General features: G+C 45.2%; 1 protein-coding gene across 20 annotated transcripts in view; it reads right to left on the bottom strand.

Moving 5' to 3' along the window:
* FBRSL1 (fibrosin like 1) overlaps positions 1-21,174 on the bottom strand; it is a 495,033-nt gene that overhangs the window by 270,485 nt on the left and 203,374 nt on the right. For 18 of the 20 annotated variants that reach the window (XM_074554517.1, XM_074554525.1, XM_074554511.1 and 15 more), the window contains one exon: positions 8,434-8,535. The exons of the other annotated variants lie outside the window; for them this stretch is intronic. In XM_074554517.1, the coding sequence (XP_074410618.1) occupies positions 8,434-8,535 (102 nt within the window). The remainder of the gene's footprint in view (positions 1-8,433; positions 8,536-21,174) is intronic. 20 annotated transcript variants of the gene reach the window in all.

Raw genomic sequence — 21,174 nt, 5'->3', positions numbered from 1 at the left:
TTGGGTAAAGTGTTACATCAGAAATAATGAAAACTGAATGGCAATTGACTCTGGTATTTTTCACATCCAAGAGCCTCTTTTCTCTGAAAAGTTTTAACATCAAATTTCCTGAAAAATCAGTGGTGAAAAAGGGTGGGGTTTTCCCCCTCCCTCAGATTTTTTCTTGCATATGTAAAATTAGTAACTGGTGAATACTTTGGAGTCAACTCGTAAAATCTTTTCCAACAATTAGGTTTATGCATAACTCCACATTCTCCAGGGCTGTTTGCATGCATTTTTCTGCACATCTAACAAACCACTATTGCTTTTCTGGTTAGCTGGGAACACTGCAGCTCTTTAGGCAGATCTATACCAATTGTCACATGTAGCAATTCTGAAAAAAAACCCAGCTAATATCAGCTACAAGTGCCAGAGCAGAAAGGTTTGCATGCAACTGTGATGGATGTTCCTAAAGAAAAAAATCTTTGGGGGTTAATACAAACATGGCTCAGTCTGTATGTCTCTATATCAAGATCAAATAATGAGAAAAGTAATCAATTGTGCCTGCAAATACAAGAAATCTTAGTGGAAGTTTAACTTGGCATGTACCCAACGCTGAAGAAACCTCCTTTCACAGTGAATGAGTGCTTGTCTGGCAGGAGTAATTACTGGGGCAAGGCTTCAGCTGGAACAACTCACCCAGGCTCTTACCTACAAGGACAGGAGCACTTACATGGAGGGCTGTCACACAACTCTCACTCTCCAAAGAGGCTCTTTGCAGGCTTGGCCAATTTTCTCCTTGTCAGAAGGGCCTCAAGCAGCAGGGGACGATGGTGCCAGTGGTACCCAGCCAGTCACATCCCCTTGGTGCTGCTCCCACTAGCACAGCGTCTGCCTGGGAGCTCTGGCAGCTCACCTGAGGCTGAAACCCAAATCAGCTCCAATTCAGGCACCCAAAAGGGCTCAGCTCTGGCCCTCAAACACTGCCAGGAGAAACCATGGTGCCCGTGGTACCCAGCAAGCCACATCCCTGTTGGTGCTGCTCCCCCCAGCACAGCACCTGCCTGGGAGCTCACCTGAGACTGAAACCCAAACCAGCACCCAAGAAGGCTTAGCTCTGGCCCCCAAACACTGCCTGGAGGAACCACAGCAGGCAGGAAAGGGCTGACAAACACAGCTCAAAGCCAGGACTGTGACCCCACCCAGGCAGACACTGAATCCCAGAGCTCAGCTCCAGCTGCACAGCAACCCTGAGCAGAGCCTCAGGGAGGGCAGCAGCCTCTCTGCCTGCTGAGCACCAGCTCCTGCCTCTTCCAGGGCTGTCTGGAATGCCCAGCCTTCCTAGGGAGACTGTTATTAGTTAGGGGCAAAATGAGTATGGTCTGTGCATTTAATGATGCTGCACTGCTAGGTGGCATTTGTGCATAAAGATAAATGGCTTATAATATTTTGCAGATGATGTGCTCTTTTACAACTAAAGATTTTTGGTTCCTTTTAAGCCCAAGGTTAAAAACAAAACCAGACAGCACAGACAAGACATTTCAGTTATGTCACAGAGTGAATTATTTCTACCCGGGGATAGCTCTTGTGTTAATTACACTGGATATAAAAAAATACACCTTTCTGGAAGCAAAGGCAAAATCTTACTGCATAAAGATTCTACTACCCCCCCCCCCACTGATGTTCTTGAGAGCTTGAGTTACACTATCTGCAGCTGTATTTAAAAGATTTCTTTCTTTCTTTGTGATAAAAATGGCAACTACAATTTAGAAAAGAAAATAATGAGAAAATCTCACCAATAACCTGCAGCAGGTTTTCCAAGATTGTCTATTAAATTGACAGGAAAAAGTTATTTCCCTTATATAAATAAAAGCATGGCCTTCCACTGCTCTCATGATGCAAAAGAAATTAAGACACCCTCTGTTCAGTTTCTTAAAGCTATTGGGTTACTTATTGAACTCCAAAGACAGCAGGAAGGGCTTTAAAATCCAGTAATAATCAAGGTAAAAGGGCACCTCAAGCCAATTCTCCACTCTCAATGGGTCAGGCAGGTTTCAAGTTGGATCTTTTGTGTCCTTGACATAAAACCTAACTACAAGGGGATTAGTTAAATGCAGGTGATGGCAGCACGACCACAAAACTCGGTCATTTGTAGTGCTCCCTTCCATCCTCTTTGGCTAAAGGACACAAATTAACATATTCCAGAAATGTCAAGAGTTCATTCCTGCTTTTATGACATGTGCCATTTCATTGGCTGAAGCCAGGAGTGTATCAAGTACCTCCAAATCAGCAGCTGAAATGGCTGTTTTCAGCCAATAGCTATTCCCATGTGCCACAGGACAGTCCCCAAAACAGCCTCCAATCAGTGCTGTTAATGCCATCCTTGTGTTAGTGTGGAAACTGAGGCAGGGAAAGACTCAAATGTGCCAATGGCACCTGAGGAGGGAACTGAGGCAGAATTCCCAGCTCCTACTTAGTGCCAAATCACAGGCCCAAGCTTATCATCTGGCCCAGTGCTGCGAAAGCCTGATTTGCTTGGTTAGCACTCAGCAGAGGTAATCAACAGTATGTACAGAGAGATCTGATTTTGACTTCTGCTTTATAGCATTTCAGGATGACACTCACCTCAGCTGTACCCCACCTCCCACTCTTTCCCAATTCCACAGTCAGAGAGGGCAGAGGCATCAGGAATTGGATGTGTTTACCCTCCCCTTCGTCATTTATAGAGCACTCAACAACAGAATATGGGTTTAGTTTAGAATACTGGAGAAGTCTCATGTTTCCTTCCCAAACAAATCCCTTATAAAACTCAAATATCTTGGAATGAGAGGGGTAAGAGGAGAGGAGGGCAAAAAGAGCCAAGGGCAGGAGATATGCCAGACCTTAACACAGAGACCCTTAATGCAATTAATTTCCACAGCGACACTCCTGCCTGCTGATAGATACAGTGAGTTCAATTGACATGGCAAAGGTCACCAGAGCATCTGATGTTCGCTGAGATTGGAACCTGGACCTGACAAGATAACCACAACACGTGATGAACAATCTGCATGCCCTGCAATGCTTGAATGTGCTCCTTCTTGAATTCACTGACTTTATTCTGTTGGATAAACATAGAGTGTTATGCTTAGAAACACTGCAAAACCAGTCTGGTAAGATATCAAACTACACAAGGTCTGAACATCTGTAACTGGCTGGATAAGCCACAGAACAGCTTCCTCACAAGACACTTCTATTCCTACAGCAGAAGGAAAGATGCCCACTGACCAGGAATGACCAAACTGAGTGCAGCTAGCCAGAAACAACAGGAAAAGACCTCACAGAAATGCACAGAACCTGCTGCTCCCATTCAAACCATCACTTCTGCCAGCTTCACAAAACTCCTCCAGACTTTCTTTCTTCCTAAGTATCCCTCACTGAAACTTTGTGCCAGTCATTAGAACTTAATTGCTGCTGAAGCTGTTTCCATGCAAGCATTTGGGGTTTTGTGGGACATAGAGAAAAGCAGACAGCACGCTGAAGGGATGGGCATTTTTGCCTCCAGAAGAATGGGATTTGCAAGGTTTCATAATATATTTCATGATATATCCATGTATATTCAAACCAGCTTCCCAAGAGTCATGGTTTGTGGAAGGGATGTTAAAATTATCCTGTTGCTACTTTTTTTGACTAGGATGGCCTTACTCCACTCTTCACTCTGCAGATCAGATTCCAGTGTGCCACACATGGGGAACAAAGGACAGCACATGCCACAAAGAGTTTGCAGCCCACACATTACTATCCCAGGCCTTCCAAAAACTCCTTCAATGAGCTCTGTGACACCCCTGATCCTGGCTCTGAGGTCCCCCTGCCACCCTGCCAGAGCCAAGAGCAGGCATCCCACATGCACCAGAGTTTACAGTGGGGATAAATGTGGAGCTGTGGTGTGACTGTGGTCTGATTCTCACTTCAGAGGCTCATCTGATCGTGCTTCTGGCAAGGTACTTCAGCCTGAGGCGCACAGGAGGGACCTGCAGCTTTGTACCTTGCTGCTGCTCTAATCCCTGTGGCCCCAGGAGGGGAAACGTGGGATGGGGAGTAGGAGGGAAGGGGGAGGCAGTGCCTGTGATGGCACACAAAGAAAAGCAGATCACAGTCAACTGCTTGAATTAGAAATCACACAAGTTATTTTGTATTCATCTACCAGAGAGAATTTTATATCTAGCCTATACAATATGCTAAACACTTATCAAAGAACATTTGGAGAGAGGAAAATCTTTGCATTTCCTAAAAGGCTGCTTTTCGTTTATTACGTTTAAAGAAAAACAAACAAACATATGAGGACAGGATGATGAAAAATTAGAAAAGATAGCCTGGGGGATGAGAGGAAAAGGCTCTCAACAACTTAGTAGCAGTGCTTGCTGGTCTTAGGCACAGCTGAAGCCAATCCCTTGAAAAGGAGAGTTTTGACTCTTAAGTGGCCAGCACCTCTTGCAACATATTTCCTAATCAGCGAGTATTTATGGTCGATATTTTATATTTCCAATTTCCCCCTAAGGGCTCCTGAGAAAGCAGCACACCTGCCAACCTTTTCAGCTGGGCCAATAATTGCCAATTTGCTCTTTGCCTTAGTATATCACTCAATTTAGCCCTGGCTGTGCCCTGCATACATCCTCATTCATCTCTGTGCCCCCATGACAATTAGAGTGTTAGCTTCAGCTAACTAGGGCAACTATTCTACTAGGGTTGGAAGACAATTATTAGTCTATTTTCCCATCTTGTGGCAACAAAATTGAGAATCCATGACAATTACATTCAGCAATTCTGCACTCTGCCGCCTGTTCCCTCTCCTTGCCCCCACCTTCCGAATATTTCAAATTATCACAGCTCTACTACCACATTCAAATTTTCCATGTTCACAGGGAGTGAGGCTTCTATTTAAATGATAATGAGGGACGATCCATTCAATTTAGTGAGGGAGAAAATCCATTAAAAAGCAGGCAGTTCTTAAGCTGATGGGTCAAGAAAAAGATAAAAACCCTTTTTTCAAGCCATTATACAAGGCTCTGTGTGGATTTTTGGACTGTTCAGGACATCAGAAAAGATTAGGACAATTATGGAACATGGGGAAAACCAAAACAAAATGCCCAAGCTTTCCACTTTTACTTGGGTCAACACAACAAAATAGCAATATGGCTTATCTGGCTTTTAATTCTCTGGCAACTTCCAATTACCTCACACTGAAAGGCAGCAGAGGAAAATCCCATTTTGAAAAAAGGCTGTTGACTCTGTTTTGGTTGTAGAAGACCTGAGAGTACATGTGTAACAAGGATGTTGGCTCTGTAGTAGTTTTTAAGGGAATTTTACATCAACACTGGGAACATAAGCAAGTGGCAGATTCCCATCTCCTCTCTGCACCACAAATCCTGGGCTAAAACTTCACTGTTTTTCTCCTCTGAAGTTTCATCATCCCAAAGAAGAGCCCAGCCTCAACAAATCAAACCTCTGCAGCCAGAGATGATTTCACTAAATCATAATAAGCATTTTTTTCCCTCAATGACCCATAATAAATGGCACTCGGTGTAATGTCTGGAAAGACTTACTACACAAGCCAGACAATTACTGTCTCACCATGAAATTGTATCATTCTCTCCCCACAGAATTTTTACTTGTGGCAAGGAAGGAGCAAAATGCTCTGGATTTCATAGTGGATGAACCAATGGCTGTCTGTGTGTGTGTGTGTGTGCACAATATAATCAATCATTTGCCTCAGTTTTCTTTAGAGTGCAATTATTTCACCACAGACCAGGCCACCTCTTGACTTCACGGTCCATTAGAGACTAATGACATGCATTAATGTAAATAAAAAACAACTTGCTGCCATCCCACTGAACAAGTCACCTCAAGGAACAAATGGCACAGAGAGGCTGAGCTGCCCAGAACAGCACCTCTGAAATGGGGATCAGAGGAGCTGGAGGGAGGATCTAGAGCTCCTGAGATGGCACCGCTACAGCTGACACTGTGATAGGCACATTCCCCACCACACCTGCTGGGTGCTGCCCTACCTGTCACCTCCTGCCTCATTCACCCCATTAGTGGGGAAAGGCAGCACAGAGAGAGTCCTGAAGGCCAAACTCACCAAGGAACAGCCCAGGTGCCTCCTGCTGCAGAGCATCCATCTGCAGGGACACTGATGGGTGCTGGAGCCTCTGTAACCACCAGCCTTGAGGAAACACCATCCCTGCCTTCCCTGGACATCCTGACTGCCCTGTGCTCCTGATCCTGAGGACATGCAAGGAGTTGTGCCCCTCCAGTGTTTAAACTGTGTGCTGGGACACACAGCTCCAGAGCCAGCAGGGACCAAGCATGCTGGACAGAAAATCCTGCAGGAATCAACACTCAGTAGAATCTTGTTGTCTCCTCTCCCTTTCCTTGCTCCCTCTCTACAGTGAGAGAACCAGTCTGCCTCCTCATCCCCTTGCACAGAAATGGGGAAAACCATCTGATTGCACCCCTGGGACTTTCTAAGACTTTGAGACAGTCGCTAAATAGGCTGCAGAACATGTACCAGTACGTGAGGCAGTGTTATATGTAATTAAAGCTAAATTGCACTCATCAAATAACGAATGAAGAGCATTCTGTGATTCATGAACCTTACTTTTCAAACTGTTTAATTACTAATTTGAAAAATTCTCATTTGCCATGGGTCGCCAGGTCACGAGAGCAGCTTCAGCAAAGCTCTGAAGTGTGCCCCGGCCTCCAGGCACTGCCCAAACGTCTCCTCTGACTAAAAAAGAACAGAGTGCCTGTTTCCCACTGAATTTCACTGGCTGCTGAACAGGCTTTGAAGATTTTGCAGGAATTAGGCACTCGGAGTCAATTCCTACAGGCTCAGCCTGCAACTTTGGGGGCAAAGGGAAAGGAGGAGAAATACTGGAAGTGCATTGGCTTAACAAGAAAAGTCTCCAAGACCACTTAACGTTTTGACCTAAGCTAATGGCTAAGCTGGAATATGTTATTCCTTCCTGCAGCCCCACTCTACAGCTTCAGTGCAGCTCCCAGGCTCTCCTGCACACACCCATCAGGAGTGCTGAGGGGAGGGGAACAGAGAATCCCATTGATGTGGATACGGGATATTTTACATACACACAAATCACCCCCATTTCTGACTAAAACACAGCCCAAGATGTCCCACAGCAAGAAGGTTTGTCCCAGGCCCCCCCGGCTGCCTGGCCCCAGGGCGTGGGCTGGCAGTGCTGGAAGCAGATCACAGGACATGTTATTTTTCTCTTCCTCCCACTGCGTCGGCTGTTTACAGCGCCCCATTCACACTCCAAACATGTAGAGAGAATTTTCCCCCGTCACATTTCCCTGTCAGAGCTGTCAAGCTGAATCCCGCTTTAATCTGCCAAAAGCACTTTTCTGCTGACATTTTTAATAAATACTTTCAGCTTTTAAACACATTTGTGGGAGCCATTTTTTTCCCCTTTTTCTCCCTTTTCCTCCTGTAGAACGGGCTCTGAAAGCCTTAATAGCAAATACATTACACTTATCAAAGGCTTTCCCCCCCTCTTCCTTTTGCATCCTGAAGCGGAGGTAGTGTTTTCAATTTTAAAGCTAAATTAACTGTCCAATTGAATTTAGCTGGTGTGAGCCGTTTTCTGTGACAGGTTTTAGTTATGAAGCATATTTTACATTAATAGAACTCAACATGAAAACCACTCGCTCTGGGATTTCTGTGGCTTGCCATTGAAATGGCAAATTTAATATTTCAGACATGCTCGTGCCAGCGTTTGATTATTGTTCTTCATTTAAATCTCTCCTAACGGGAAAGGTCCTAATTAGTAAAAAATCATGTTTTAATGAAGGCGAAATGCTAATTGCTAACACAAAAAGCCTTCGTATAAAATTATCCCAGCACTGCCATTGATTTCTTGGTGACTCAAAAGCCCATTTGTGTGTTTACACACTAAGGCACCATTTGCTTTTGTTTTATCATAACATTTCACTCAATGTACCATCGAATTTCCTGAGAGAAAGACAGCTTTCCCCCAAAACCCTCTCATATCTTGGCGGCAGGAAGCATAAAATTAGATGAACTAACTTTGCACCCAAACTATGTGATTACGTGCAGCAGTTAAACCCAAGGATGCTGTAAAAAGCTTTTTAACACAACTTCTTTGAAAAAAAAAACAAAACAAAACAAACCATCAAGCCATTTTTCCCCAAGGAATAACAATTCCATTTTGTTTTCCCATCTCTTGATCTTTCGCTTATCATATTATTTGCACCATGATTATAGTGTTTGTAAGGCAGCTCAACCACTTATGCCGTAACACTCAATCATGACATAAAAAAAAGTTATTACACAGTGACCTCTGGATGCCAACATTTGTTCAGCAAGATTTATGAAAAGCCATGTCAGCAGCGGGAATTGCTGCAGTGAAGCGATGCTTTCTCCTGAACGGTACTTACATCACTGAGACGGTCCCTTGAGCTGCTCCGCTGAGAGCTTGTGGCCTCCCTGATGCTGTCTTCCTCGCTATTTCTGCCACTTCTGCTTGTAGGGACCTTCATCTAGAGGGAGAAGAAGGAGGGGGAAAAAGGAGATTTTCAAGCACTGCTCTGCCACCTGTTCCCGAGGCTGCTGATGGCAGTTCAGTCAATGTTTCACTCCTACACCCACCGTGCCAGGGGTGGAATGCAGGGGGCTTGGCCCTCTGTGCCCACACTGCTTTTCACCAGCGTGGCAGGGAAGGTGCTTTGGGCACTCCTGGAAGCAGGTGAGGTTGTGTCTGACAGGAGGGGGAGCGGACAGACAGACGGACAGACAGACAGACAGAGCCCCTTCACTCTGCTCCCAGCACTCCTCAGCTGGGGCACTGCTGGGGCTGCCTGACCCACCCAGGCCATCCTTCCCAGCCCAGAGATGTGCCCTGACAGGTCATGATGGCCACTGAGGGACACTTGCTGAAACAGCTTGCTTGAGATGCTGCACAGAATTTGGAGCACATCAGGAGCCAAGGCTGGTACTTTGACTGCTAAATCATCCCACTCCCTTCACCTGAAGTTGTGCTTGTGTTTGGACAGAAGTGAGAGAGCCAACGTTTGAAATCACAGCAACCTTCCTCTTACATCTGCAGAGAGTGTTACAGGGGGAGGAGAGGGGTAGGATAGATGTCATTCACAGCTTCATTCCTGGGCTCATTTACTAACAAATTATTCTGCTAATTCCCTCGTGAAATATTGGGTGGAAAGAAGTGTTTAATTTATTAATAGGTTCTATTCATATCAGTTTGGTTCCATTTAAATTACACTATTTAAAATGTCGGCTTGTACAAATTGGTATTTTTAATGGCAATAAAATCCCTTTGTTTCTTGCTGTCCTGTTCCAGGGTGGTGCTGGCAGCCAGCAGGGTTTGCTCCTGGTGCTGGTGCAGCCCTTGCAACCCTGTCCCTGTGGCACTGGGCACCCTGGACAGGCTGTCACCATGTGGGCACAGCAATCTGAGTGCTGGGAGCACTGACCACTGCACTCCATGGATGTCTGACACTGCTGCCAGCTAAGTGCCCCACAGTCTGTCAATATTTTAATGAAATGTTCAGGGTACTGTGTGGAGAATGAGCTCCAGTTCTCATCCAGAGTGCACAGCCCTGTATGGGCATGGGAAGCAGAAGTAAAATGAAAAATAAGAAGAAAATATCATGCTCAGTATATTTCTTATTAATGTCCTTATTGTGCATGCCTTTCTGCCACCTTACACCTCACCAATACAGTATCTTCTGCAAGATAAGACTTTTAGACACATCTAAGTGATAGAAATCAAAATTTTTTCATGGCCACCTCATCATACAAGCACCATTCCAGTGCAGTGCCCTGTCTCACTCCTTGTCCACCACCTTTCAAATATGCTGCCCACCTAAAAACTTTTATCTAGACCAATATTTCATCTTTCCTCCTATGTCAAAATGTTCAAAAGCACAGCACAGCAATGAGAGGTAATCCCTGCTGGGATCTGCTAGAATCATTCCCAACAACAGGGAGCTTGCATTTGCAACTGTCCACACCATGTATCAAGGCAAGAAATAATCCACTTGAAGTTCATGATGTTCAATCCATATTGTCTGTTTCCTTAATGACTAGGTCAACAACATCAAAAAGAGAAATCAAACTATACTACATCAATATTGGCCATAAGCCATCAAATTTTAAATTCCACATATAATTAAGTAAATTTGGTGAGATTTTTTTTCCTAAATACATTAAATGATTGTCATTCACTTATTTTATTCTTTTTGAGGTCTTTATTAAGCAATTACTACTTCAGCTATGCCATTATCTTGCCTAGGATTGATGCCAAGCCAATAAGACAAATGGTAATACCCCAATAATTACAGCCTTTCATAACACTGGCACTCCAGCTTTCTTCTGTCATCTGGGTCTTTCTCCACTTACTCAAAACCCAACTCCACTGGTTTCGAGTCATCAGCCAGCTCTTATGAAACTCTTGGATGTTAAGTATCTGACCTGCCAATTCCAATCCTTCCAGACACAGCAGGTGCTTTGTTTCACCCTCAAATAGGAAGCACTTAACCATCACAGGGCAGAATTACAATTTCCCTAATACAGTACAGAAATGCCCATTGAATTCTGCAGCTTTCTTATTTCTGATCCACAACCTTCTCCCTCCCACCTAGGAACACATCAAAGCCTGTCAAAATCATTACACTTCTGACCTAAACAACTCCTAGACAGCTGCAAATTAAAGGAAAAATAAATTATGCCATTCCAAATCCTTTCACCTTCCCAAGCGCAAATGGTTGCTAGAATTAATTCAAAAGGACTAAACTGCCAGCTGTTTAAAGTTAGCACAGACTCACCCAACCTGTTACCAGACTGGATCCTTTTGCTGCTTTTCTTGAGTTACACTCAGCTCCAAACACCACCTGTTTCTTTTCTCCAAATTTCATTAAAGGAAAACTACACCTACACACACAGTAACAAATTGAGACAATTTGACCTGACAAGGTCTTGCACAGGCAAGCAAATTAGAAGCATCACTGCTGCCATTAACCTTTCCAAGTAAATATCAATTATTAAACTTGCTGCACTACCTCTGTCCCCAGTTTGCTGCTGTGAATTAAGAGGGTCATCAGCCTTTTTGACAGATCTTGTTCATTTACACCTGCTGCCTGCCAGCAGGGGAGCCCGCACACCCGCAGCCCCAGCGCTCAGCCAAGCTGCCTTAATTCATCAGTAATTACCCTAATGAGCCACATGCAGGACCCAAGGAGGAGGACAAGTTGTTCTGCTAAATGGATGCATTGGTTTCAGGGGCACTCTCAGCAGACCTGGGTATTAGCAAACTGGCCAAAAGCTCCTTTCCCAAAGTTGCCACTGGCTCAGCTGCTTGATTTCTAGTGATTTTCTCTGGGTGTTTTTGCTTGAGTTCCAGAAATTCCTCCTGACCACGTTCCCTGATCGAGTTTTACTAAAAAAACTGGTATTCCTCTCCCTTGGAAAAAGTCATTACTGTTCCAGAGGCAAAGTGGGCTCCTGGCCCTGCTCCCAGCCTAGGGATGTCATGTCCAGCTCAGCACGGACCCAACCAACCAACTCCCCAAATTCACAGGCAAAATACTGTATGGTCCTCTCACACAACACATTGCCAGGGACTTCCAGAGGCATCAATGCAACACCAGCCATAGGGATTAAACATCTCAGGGGGATGAGCCAAATATCCCACCGAAAACTTGAGCAGCCCATATTGATTGTCCAGGGTATTTACACACAGTGGCAGCGTCCTTCAGCAACCACAATTACACACGCAATCCAACATTGCATGTGGATTGCTCTCACCCAAAATCCAGTCCTTTTGAGACACACACTGTGTGTCTCCGTCCCTCTGCATTACCCACTGAGTATACCCAAATCCTTGGGCAAAAACAATCCAGTGGATGGGTTTGCCCTGTTTGAGGCTGGACTAATTCAAACTGGAAGGTTCCAGCCAGTGTAACAGAGCCAAATCAGAGACTGGGCCACAGCAGGAGGAAGTGTGTGGGCCAAACCTGAGTGTGGTTGAGAAGCAAAACGTCTCAAAATAACCCTGATGCCCGAAGCTGTGCAGAGAGGGGCTTGGAAAGGTGCTCCTCAGCCTCGTTTCCTGAGGGCTGGAGGTGGGAGGGAATCTTGTCTTAGACAAAGACTGACTACTGTGTCACTTCAGGAGAGCAAAGCTGGAAGAAAATAAAAAGGCACATGGGGACAACTGAAGCTGTTTGTTAATTTATCTCTTCCAAATCCTAAGACAGCAAGACATTAATGTCCATGCATAGGAACTGAAACATTGAATAGGTGCTGAAGTTTTACTCCAGCACAGCCTGTTTGATTGTTGAGGGGAATTCTCCAAAAGCATTAATTAAACTCAAAGCTGCTCACAAACCAGACCAATGCAGTCTCCTGCAAGATATATAACACTCCAGACCCACCACACACTGCAGAGCAGAGCTGGTGGCAGGCAGTCCTGGCTCTCTGCAGTCAGCTTGCACCAGGAAGGACAGATCTGTGTTTGGGAACGTGCAAAAGTCCATTGCCAGCTTGGTGGGAGCAGGCCAGGGCTGCAGGCAGAGCAGGTACAGAGGGTTTGTAAGGCCATGATCAATTTGCATCCTGCAGGTGCTCACGGACAGTCCCAAGCCACGCTCGGAGCCAAGAATTATGAACCTTGCGCTGTTGGACATCATGTAGCATGATTAAATATAATAACTCATCCTGGTAATAACTCCAGCTCTGCTGTCCTGGAAGGCTGCTGCCTTTCCATCTCTCCCATCCAACTTCCCCCTCCCTACTTCTTCCTGTGGGGTGGGGGTGGAGGAATATATGAATGGGCAGAATGGGCTTTGCTTCCCTAAAAGGGCTTTTTCATTACCACTATGTTGGCTCTCAGCCCCTGCTTTTTAATCATAATAGATCAGCCTGCTCTCCATTTACTTAAGCTTTTCGGATGTCAGAGGGAAGCACGTTTTTATTTGGCACACCTATTTTCACATCGTGGGCATGCTGCCCCCGCTCATTATTAATAAATACACTTCGATTTATCACAAGCTCCATTTGAGTGCCACGGGGAGCCTGGGGCAAAAGGAGACAAATTCTTTTCTTAAGTTGTTCTGAAAGGTGCTGGGCTTGCCGACCCTCACCCCCATTAACCCAGCACAGCTCGTGTGCTCCTACTGGGAGCTCCACGGCCTGTGCAGCGGCAGCCTCGGACTGATCTTGTGCCATCTCAATATATTTGTTCATTATCTTGCGCACACACAGAAGCATTTGGAAATGTACTCGGGGCACAGGCCAAATTGAATCATCTGCCTTCATTTTCCACACGATCTGAAGCTACAGCTGCTACAACAGGCTGTGGGATTTTTATTTTCCTTCCTTAACAGTTTTTTTCCCCCCTCGCTCTTAAAGTCACAGCGGTCTCATTTTAAACCCCTCACTGTTGCTTGGGTTTTGTCTGTGTGGTATGAAACTGGTCTGGCATGCAGGGTGGGAAAAGAAATTCTCAGCAACCTCTCTCTGCACAGTTCTGAAGGAAAGACAGAAAGCAGAAGCCTCAGGGAGAGACATAATGAAGGTATTAATCTCAGACATGCCTGTTCTGGTGGCTCAGATGGGTCTATTAATCCACTAATCCTGTCACCTCTGCCAGTGGACAGGCAGCAGCAGGAATGGCACCCACTGACTTTGTGCTGCATTCTGGAGCCAGGAGTGGTCCATGAAAACAAAGCTGCCCTTCCAGATCAGGAGGGCAAAGAGCTCCACACAGCACTGAGCCAAGTTACTGCCTTTCAGGAACGCATGAACTTTGAAAAGAAAGTTTAATTCCTTTTTAAAGCTCTGCAAGATCCACTTCCATTTGTCTTGAGAGAGAGAGGACAGACCAAACACAGCCTTTGGATTTCCACGTTACTGACTTCATGGCAAATCTGTTTTGGCAGGAGCCACTTGGAGATAAGTGGGCAGAGCTGAGAGGCGTCCAAGTCCCAGAGTTTAGGTCCAAGCTTTCAGATCACCAGAGACAGGAATGAATCAACCTTATCATGCTCATCTATCTAAACTAATGCTGCTGAACACCACTTTACATCTCATCAGCAGGTAATGACTTTATCATCAGCTCTGCCAAAGGACCCTTTTTCAACTCTTTCTACAGGGTTGAAGAAAAATTTCCTGCAGGTAACAAACATCATTCAACAAAGATCATGATTTCCTATGGCTACAAGAACTGGTAACACCAACTGTTCCAAAAACTTATCAAAACTACTTGTATGGCTTGTCCCCTTCTTAAAAAAGGATGAAAAGGATGCTTAAACAATATTTTAGGGGACTTTTTTTGCTAACATTGGCTTGCATTTTATTTTCAAGTCCCAGATAAGCTCATGTTTCTCTGGTAGACTATCAGCAATAGCAGCTTTCTGCAGCAGGAGACAGTAAACTGCCTTAATAAATACAAATGGACAATTTAATTAAAATATATTGGAGACTTGGATAAAGTACTATTTGTGGATGAAACAGTCTGTTAAGGGATTGCAGTCAGGGCGAACTCAGTGTATTCTAGGCAGTGGCAGTGAAAAAGTGCACAGAGCTCTACCCCAGTGATTAAAGACCACACTGAAATTATAAACGTCTGTTTTCCAGAAAGTGGTGGGGGGGAAGTCACCCAGTTGCCTCTGGTTTTAATGTTTGAAACAAAACAAACCATTTTGCTTTAAAAATGTACTTCTTTAAACCTGAAAAGACCCACGTATCAAAACAAGGTGGAATCAGCTAAACACATTACTTCTGATTTGTTTCCTTGAAAATCCAGCCTTAATGCATTCTAACAAAATTTATCTATCCCAAGCATACCTCATAATGAGATCAACTGGGAAAAATATCAAGCTTGTTTGTATATTTTATACTTGCTCTAACTTGGCAGTTTGGAGATTATGTATTCCCTAGGTCCCTCCTTAAATCGTTTCACACGCTACAATTTGATTTTCTTTGCTTGCCCTTTTCCACAATTTTTTTTGATACATTTTATTGAGTTCTGGCTCAGAGGGAAACGTTTCCTTTGAATTAAGGGCGCAATCATTTTTTCTCCCCTCTAAATAAGGACATATGGCGTAGAAAGCAATATTATGGTTTGGGTACTTTATGATTGAAGTAGGGCTCATTTTAAAAAAAAATGACAGCAGCATCAGGTTGGATTAGAGTAGTTTTTCTAATTGGGTGGTGCTGCTGTGGACACTGCGATGGGCTATCTTGGCCATAACTCATTTTAAATGGGACATGTCCGTTTTTACTTACTGTGATGAAGCAGCAAACAGCAGCAGTGTTGTGATACTGAAGGAAAATTGTCATTATTTTTTAAGTCATTCAGTTCCACGATGTTTCCAAGGTTAGTGTTTGCACATTTTCCTGCTATGCAGACTATTGGTTCCCTAATCCTGGTTTACCAGTTTCTTTTGGCTAATTTACATCAATAGCCTGTGTTGCAGCCAAGTGGTCTGTAACACAGTGGTTTGTTTTTACCTCTCCCTGGGATGCAGAGAACCTGAATTGATGCTAGCAAAGGATTTCTGAGCTTAGACTGTGTCAGCTGCTAAAGCAAGGCAAACACAGCAAATTCTCCTAATAAAAAGTATTATCAGTGAAAAACCAAAATATTCAAAAGCCTGGTAATGTTGCTCATGTATTTGAGAAACTAACTACTCACTAACAACCTAACTTTCCACCTTATGCTTGCAACCAGATCTGAGGGTCACCTTCCATTTCTAAGAGCAAATGAAACCCAAGCTCCTTTGGCCTGGGCAGCTGCCTTTGCAGTTTTTGGAAGAACTCCTGCCTGGTGCTGTGATTAGCCAGGGCCACATCCTGCAGTGAGCTCAGCTTCAGCTCTCTGGGAGAGTCCTGCAGACCTGGTGCCACTTCTGACAGGGGAGGAACTCTGTCTGACCTCGTGGCTCTTGTGAGCAGCCATGCAAAGAGCAGGCCAGCACCCTGGAGAAGCCTCTCTCCCCAGTGCCCAGCACAGTATGGAGAGCAGGGCTGGCTTTTCTGCAGCTCTGGAAGTGCTGCAGTGATTTTTCACAGCTTTGGGCTGGCAGGTGGCCCCGGCTGCGGAGCAGAGCCGGCTCTGCTCCCCAGCACGGCCGCGCTCAGAGCAGGAGCCTCGCTGCCATGAGAGGGCTAATGCTTATTCTGGAAAAAAGCTGGTGCTTAAGCAGGCAAAACTGCTCGATTTTCCAGCTGCCATCAGGCCTGCATAGCAAACTGCACTCTGCATGCCCCCAGCCGCACTTGGCAGATGGCAGCAGACAGCTGGGAGAATCTGGGTTTGACATACGTCAGTGACAAACTGTGTCAGCCCAGACCTGCTCCGGTTACAGCCAGGCAGTGAGTGTGCCCGAGTGAGACTGGGACTGCCCGGGGGAAACAGCATTCCCAGCCTTCCTAACTCCAACTGCCTTCCACAGCAGGGCATGCAGATGGCACCTAGGAGCCCCTGGGAATGGCTGCACGAGCAGGGCAGGGCAGCAGAGGGGCATGGATTTGGTTTGTGTGACAAAGTCTGGGTGGCAGGGTGTCTGATGGAGAAGCTGCCAGAAGCTTCCCCCATGTCCCATGGAGACAATGGCAGCTGGCTCCAAGAGGGACCCAAAGCCAGACACATCAGCAATGGTGGCAGCGCCTCTGGAACGACACAGTTCAGAAGGGGAAAAAGTTGCAGCACAGCAGCATTTGCAGCCAGAGAGAGGAGTGAGAATATGGGAGAGAAACAGCCCTGCAGACCCCAAATCTCTGAAGAAGGAGCCCTAGGCAGCAGAGAAGTTGCCCTGCAGCCTGTGGTGAAGAGCACAATGAGGTGACAGGTCTCAAGGAGTAGCATCCAATAAATAGCCCATGAGAGAACTGAAAGCTTCTGAGCCTCGCAGAGCTGAATGCCTCTGTGCCTCTTGAAAATAAGATTTGTAGCTTCAAGTTTCACATAAAGATGATTTGGACCTGTGACTCTCAGTTATAAAATGCCATCCAATATGCATCAAATAGAAAATTGATTTGGCACGGGGTTTTTTTGGTAATGGGAAAGAAATGGATACACTGAAGATGAGCTCAGAACTCTTAGAGCAGATGCATCAAGTGTTACCAATCTGGTGCAGTGGACCATAGCAAAAGGATCACTGTAAGGGAAGTAGCTCCAAGCAGGACAGGGGGATGATTGACTGAGCATCCACTTAGCAAGGAGAGAGCTGTGTTCAGCTGGAGCCAGCAGAATAAATTGGGCTGAGCTTACACCATGCTTTTAAACACCATGTAGGAGGCAATCAGAATTGACAGCTTTAACATTGCTGCCATCTATGCATACAGATACCATCTATTAAAGGCTAATATCAACAGCTGTGATGTTCAAAGCAAAAGTAGATTTAATATACATATTAAATTGTCCAAAGCTGCAGGAGATGTTTCAAAATATATTAGGAAATTCCACCAAGAAAAGTATCTCTGTATATTACAGTAGTTCTCTTCTGGTAATGCTACTCCACAAAACTGAGGACTTTGACTTCAATGTGAAAGGTGATGATAACGTTCAAAAGTGATTTTAGTAAAAGAAGATCCCAAAAAGCAAAGAAAACTTATTACTAATTATGTCAGACAGGCAAAGCATTCAGTGCAGCTCAGCCTCAACCTTCGGAAGAAAACAGACATTCCCCAGCCTTCTGATAGCCAAAGAAAGATATTGGACAACATTTGCCAAGAACAAACTCCAGACCTGTGGCACAAGCAATAGAATGGGAGATCATGTCACACATGTTTCAGCTGATCTTGGAATATCCACTGAGAAAACAGACAAAAGACAAGTATTGGAGACAGATTTCAGAAGAGCAACCAGGCCTGGCTGGGCTGCTATAGGCACAGTGCTGTGATAGCAGGCTTGAGCAGCAGAAGAAAAGAAAACCAGAACTGGAGTAAATTGACTCAAATTATTTCAACAAGGTTTTCTGGAAAATAATTATTCGTGAATAAGCTTGGTTTAATTTCTTCAATAATTTTGTCTGAAAAGGAAACTGGATAAATGTGATTCATTTAGGATTCTTGATGCACTTATACTACAAGGCATTCTGATAAAAGTCACTGCTATATAAATATCAATAAAGCATATTTTAAGTGGAGACCAGATCAGCTGAGTTCTCAGAAAGCAGTGTCAATAAATAAGCATTAATGTTTGCTACAGAAGGTAAAAGGATTTAAACAAGGTTTGAAGCTATTCAACAGTCACATCAATATTTGAGAAAAAATGTTATCAAATCCACTGCAGATAAAATTCATAGATGCCAACGATACCTTTTTAGAATAAATAAGGAAGAGGAGGGGAAGGAAGCAGCTTGAATTCTGTGGAGAAAATAAAAGGTATCCCAAAGCAGGGCTGCACTGTGGTCATGAGGAGTGGGAGCAGCTCCTGCAGAGGAGAGGCTGGGAGGTGACACTGGATTGTGTGTCCTTATGGCCTTGGTTATAATGCTACACCCCAAAGGGAACTAATCCAACCCCTCAGGAAGGCAAGAGAGGCCACTTTGTCTGGGATACAGCATTGACAGGAATGATTCTGGAAGGTCTTCAGCCTCCCCAGTGCACCAAGGCACTGAACAGACAGCCCATGGTGGGTACAGCCTAACCCATGGCACAAACTTGGAGAGTTGTCCTGGACTGGGCCAAGTCCTTATGGGGATCACAGAGACCAAGTGAACCATCACTAAAAAAAACAAAAATTGCCAGCAGCTCTCCAGGTGTGAGGCACTGCAGGTCTCTCCTTACCCAGAGCTGGGCACAAAAGCTGCCCCTGATGCTGCCCAACAGTGAAGGCAGCCTGCAAAGCCCTTTGGGTTCTTGTCCACAATTGAAGGCAGAGACAGAAACACCCACATTCTTGCTCAACAATTCACTCAACCCCTCCAAGTGTCCCATGTGAAAAAGCTGGGCTTAGTACAGTTGGGTTTCAAATTCATTGCTAGGACTCTGAGGCACCACAATAACACAATTAAAACACCACCAGATGTGTGTCATATAATACATGTTAAAAAAAGAAAAGACATACTGTGTGCAGATACAACAACAATTTGCTGTTCAAATTAATTCAGGAATCAGTACCATCCCTATAAACCCAATATATAAAACATATGCTACTGTAGGCATGCATAAATTGCATGCATTTTTATCCAGATAAAGCCACACGTGCAACTAATAAACCAGAGTGAAAAAAGAAAAGAAACAAAGTAAATAAATAAATGCAAAGGCTGCCTAGGGAATAATGAATTTTGCAGGAACTGCTGTCAAAGATCAGAGTGCTGAGCAGAGCCCCAGCCCTGCTGGTCCCTACCCCAGCAGGACAGTGCCAGCCTGGCCCTGGGAGCAGGCAATTCCCATGGAGCAGAGATGGAGCCCACACCAGTTCTGCTGCCCAGCACTGGGCTGAGGTTAAGCTGGCACAGTTCACACCACAGGAGAGTCTCCCCCGTGCCCAGGACCTGGCTGGCATTGGTGTTTGCAGCTGTTCCACAGACCAGCCCACTGCCATGTCCCTTTTGTGGCTCACAACCCCCTGAAACCCAGAGCACGGCTCCAGCCCCACAGGAGCTGGGGGAGCTGCTGGCATTAAAGGCAAGAAGAGAAGCACCACTGCAGGCTGGAAGGAACTGATGGCACAGGGGGAACTCAGCAAAGCAGAGACAATTCCCATCCACACCACCATGAGTATTTTATTCCAGCTCCTACCTTGTTCAAGCCAGACCTACAATTTGCCTTTATTACTAATTCAAACTCTACAAAGCCTCTCCCTGAACTCTGTCCAGGCTTTTGGGATCTGTCCTTTCCCTGGCAGAGGTCTCTGTCCCCCAGCCAGCTGTCCCTGGTCTCCCAGAGGCTCTGGAGAGCTGACCACAGCTGCTTCTGCTCAACAAGAGCATTTTCATTTAGCAGATGAACCAAGGCAAATGTGGCAAAAATCAGAGCAAACCTCACACCTCTGCAGGTCTGGATTGAAGCAGAGGCAACCCAAAACACCACTGCATGTCTGGTTGTGATCATCCATTGTGATCATCCACTGTGATCAGTCACAACTTTGGGGTTGTCAAGCAAACTTTCAGTAAGGCCACGAGCTCCTGCACCACCAGGGCAAGTTTTCTGATTTGAGAAAAGTGTTGAAACTACCAGAGCCAGCACAGCCAGCTCCTCAAGGAAACACAGAAGCAATTTCCTCCAACTGCCCAGGGGACATCCTGTTTGCTGACTGACATCCTGAAGAAAACAAAAATCTCAGAATAATTAGAGGCTAAGCAACTAAGGTGAAACCCTTTGGTAATTTTCAGTCCTGAGTGACTAAAAAGGGGTGACAATTATTTCAGCTAATGACCACTGAACTTTGAGATTAATGTTCACAGCTGAGGAAGGGGAAGCAGCTCCTCAGGAGGCAGCTCTGCTGTCAGGCTGAGCCCAGAGCTCCTTGAAATACCTGGTTGGTACTTGGCTGCCTTCAAGGGACACAGGGCACTTCCCAAACATGCAAGGAACTAAAACAAGCCCCACAAGCTGAGTGCAGATGGACTGGGATCCTGCCCTACCTTCTTCCCACAGATTCCAGTAGTTTATGGTAGAGAAAACTCCTTTGTTGGCCCTGGCTGTACACTCCTGGTGTGCAGCACAGGAGTGGCTTGGCAGGAGCTACACATTCCCTAAAACAGTGGTTTTTAACATTTCTCAGTCACAAAAGGACTGGCTGACACTCTGCAGCTTTGATACAGCTGAAAGGGCAAACTGCAGAGGTAGAACCAGGCAGACACTGAGGGTTATCCAGCTGGCCTGAAGTGCTCCCCGTGAGTTTAGACAGCCTCTCCTCACTGATTCTGCAGAGAAAAATGTAATTGGTGCCTTCCAGAAAGGAGCCAGGCTGTGCTGGGGATGAGCAGGGTCCAGAGGAGGGGAAGCCTAAGGCAGACTCAGAGAAATGAGAGCCATTGCACCTGCACTGTCTCACAGAGGGTACAAAGGCTTGCCAAAGCCCAAAATAAACAAGTCCACTTGTTCAACTAAAAGCCTGATTTGAACTTGATTTAAAGCATTGTAAACACTTGTCAAGTTTTAAGCCAAACCTTCATTTTGTTCAGGTTAAATAAGTTATCAATCAG

The sequence above is a fragment of the Zonotrichia albicollis genome, chromosome 18 (assembly GCF_047830755.1).
Source record: "Zonotrichia albicollis isolate bZonAlb1 chromosome 18, bZonAlb1.hap1, whole genome shotgun sequence".
NCBI lineage: Eukaryota > Metazoa > Chordata > Aves > Passeriformes > Passerellidae > Zonotrichia > Zonotrichia albicollis.
Note: the sequence above shows the minus strand (reverse complement) of the source record. Positions and strands in the feature narration are given on the sequence as shown.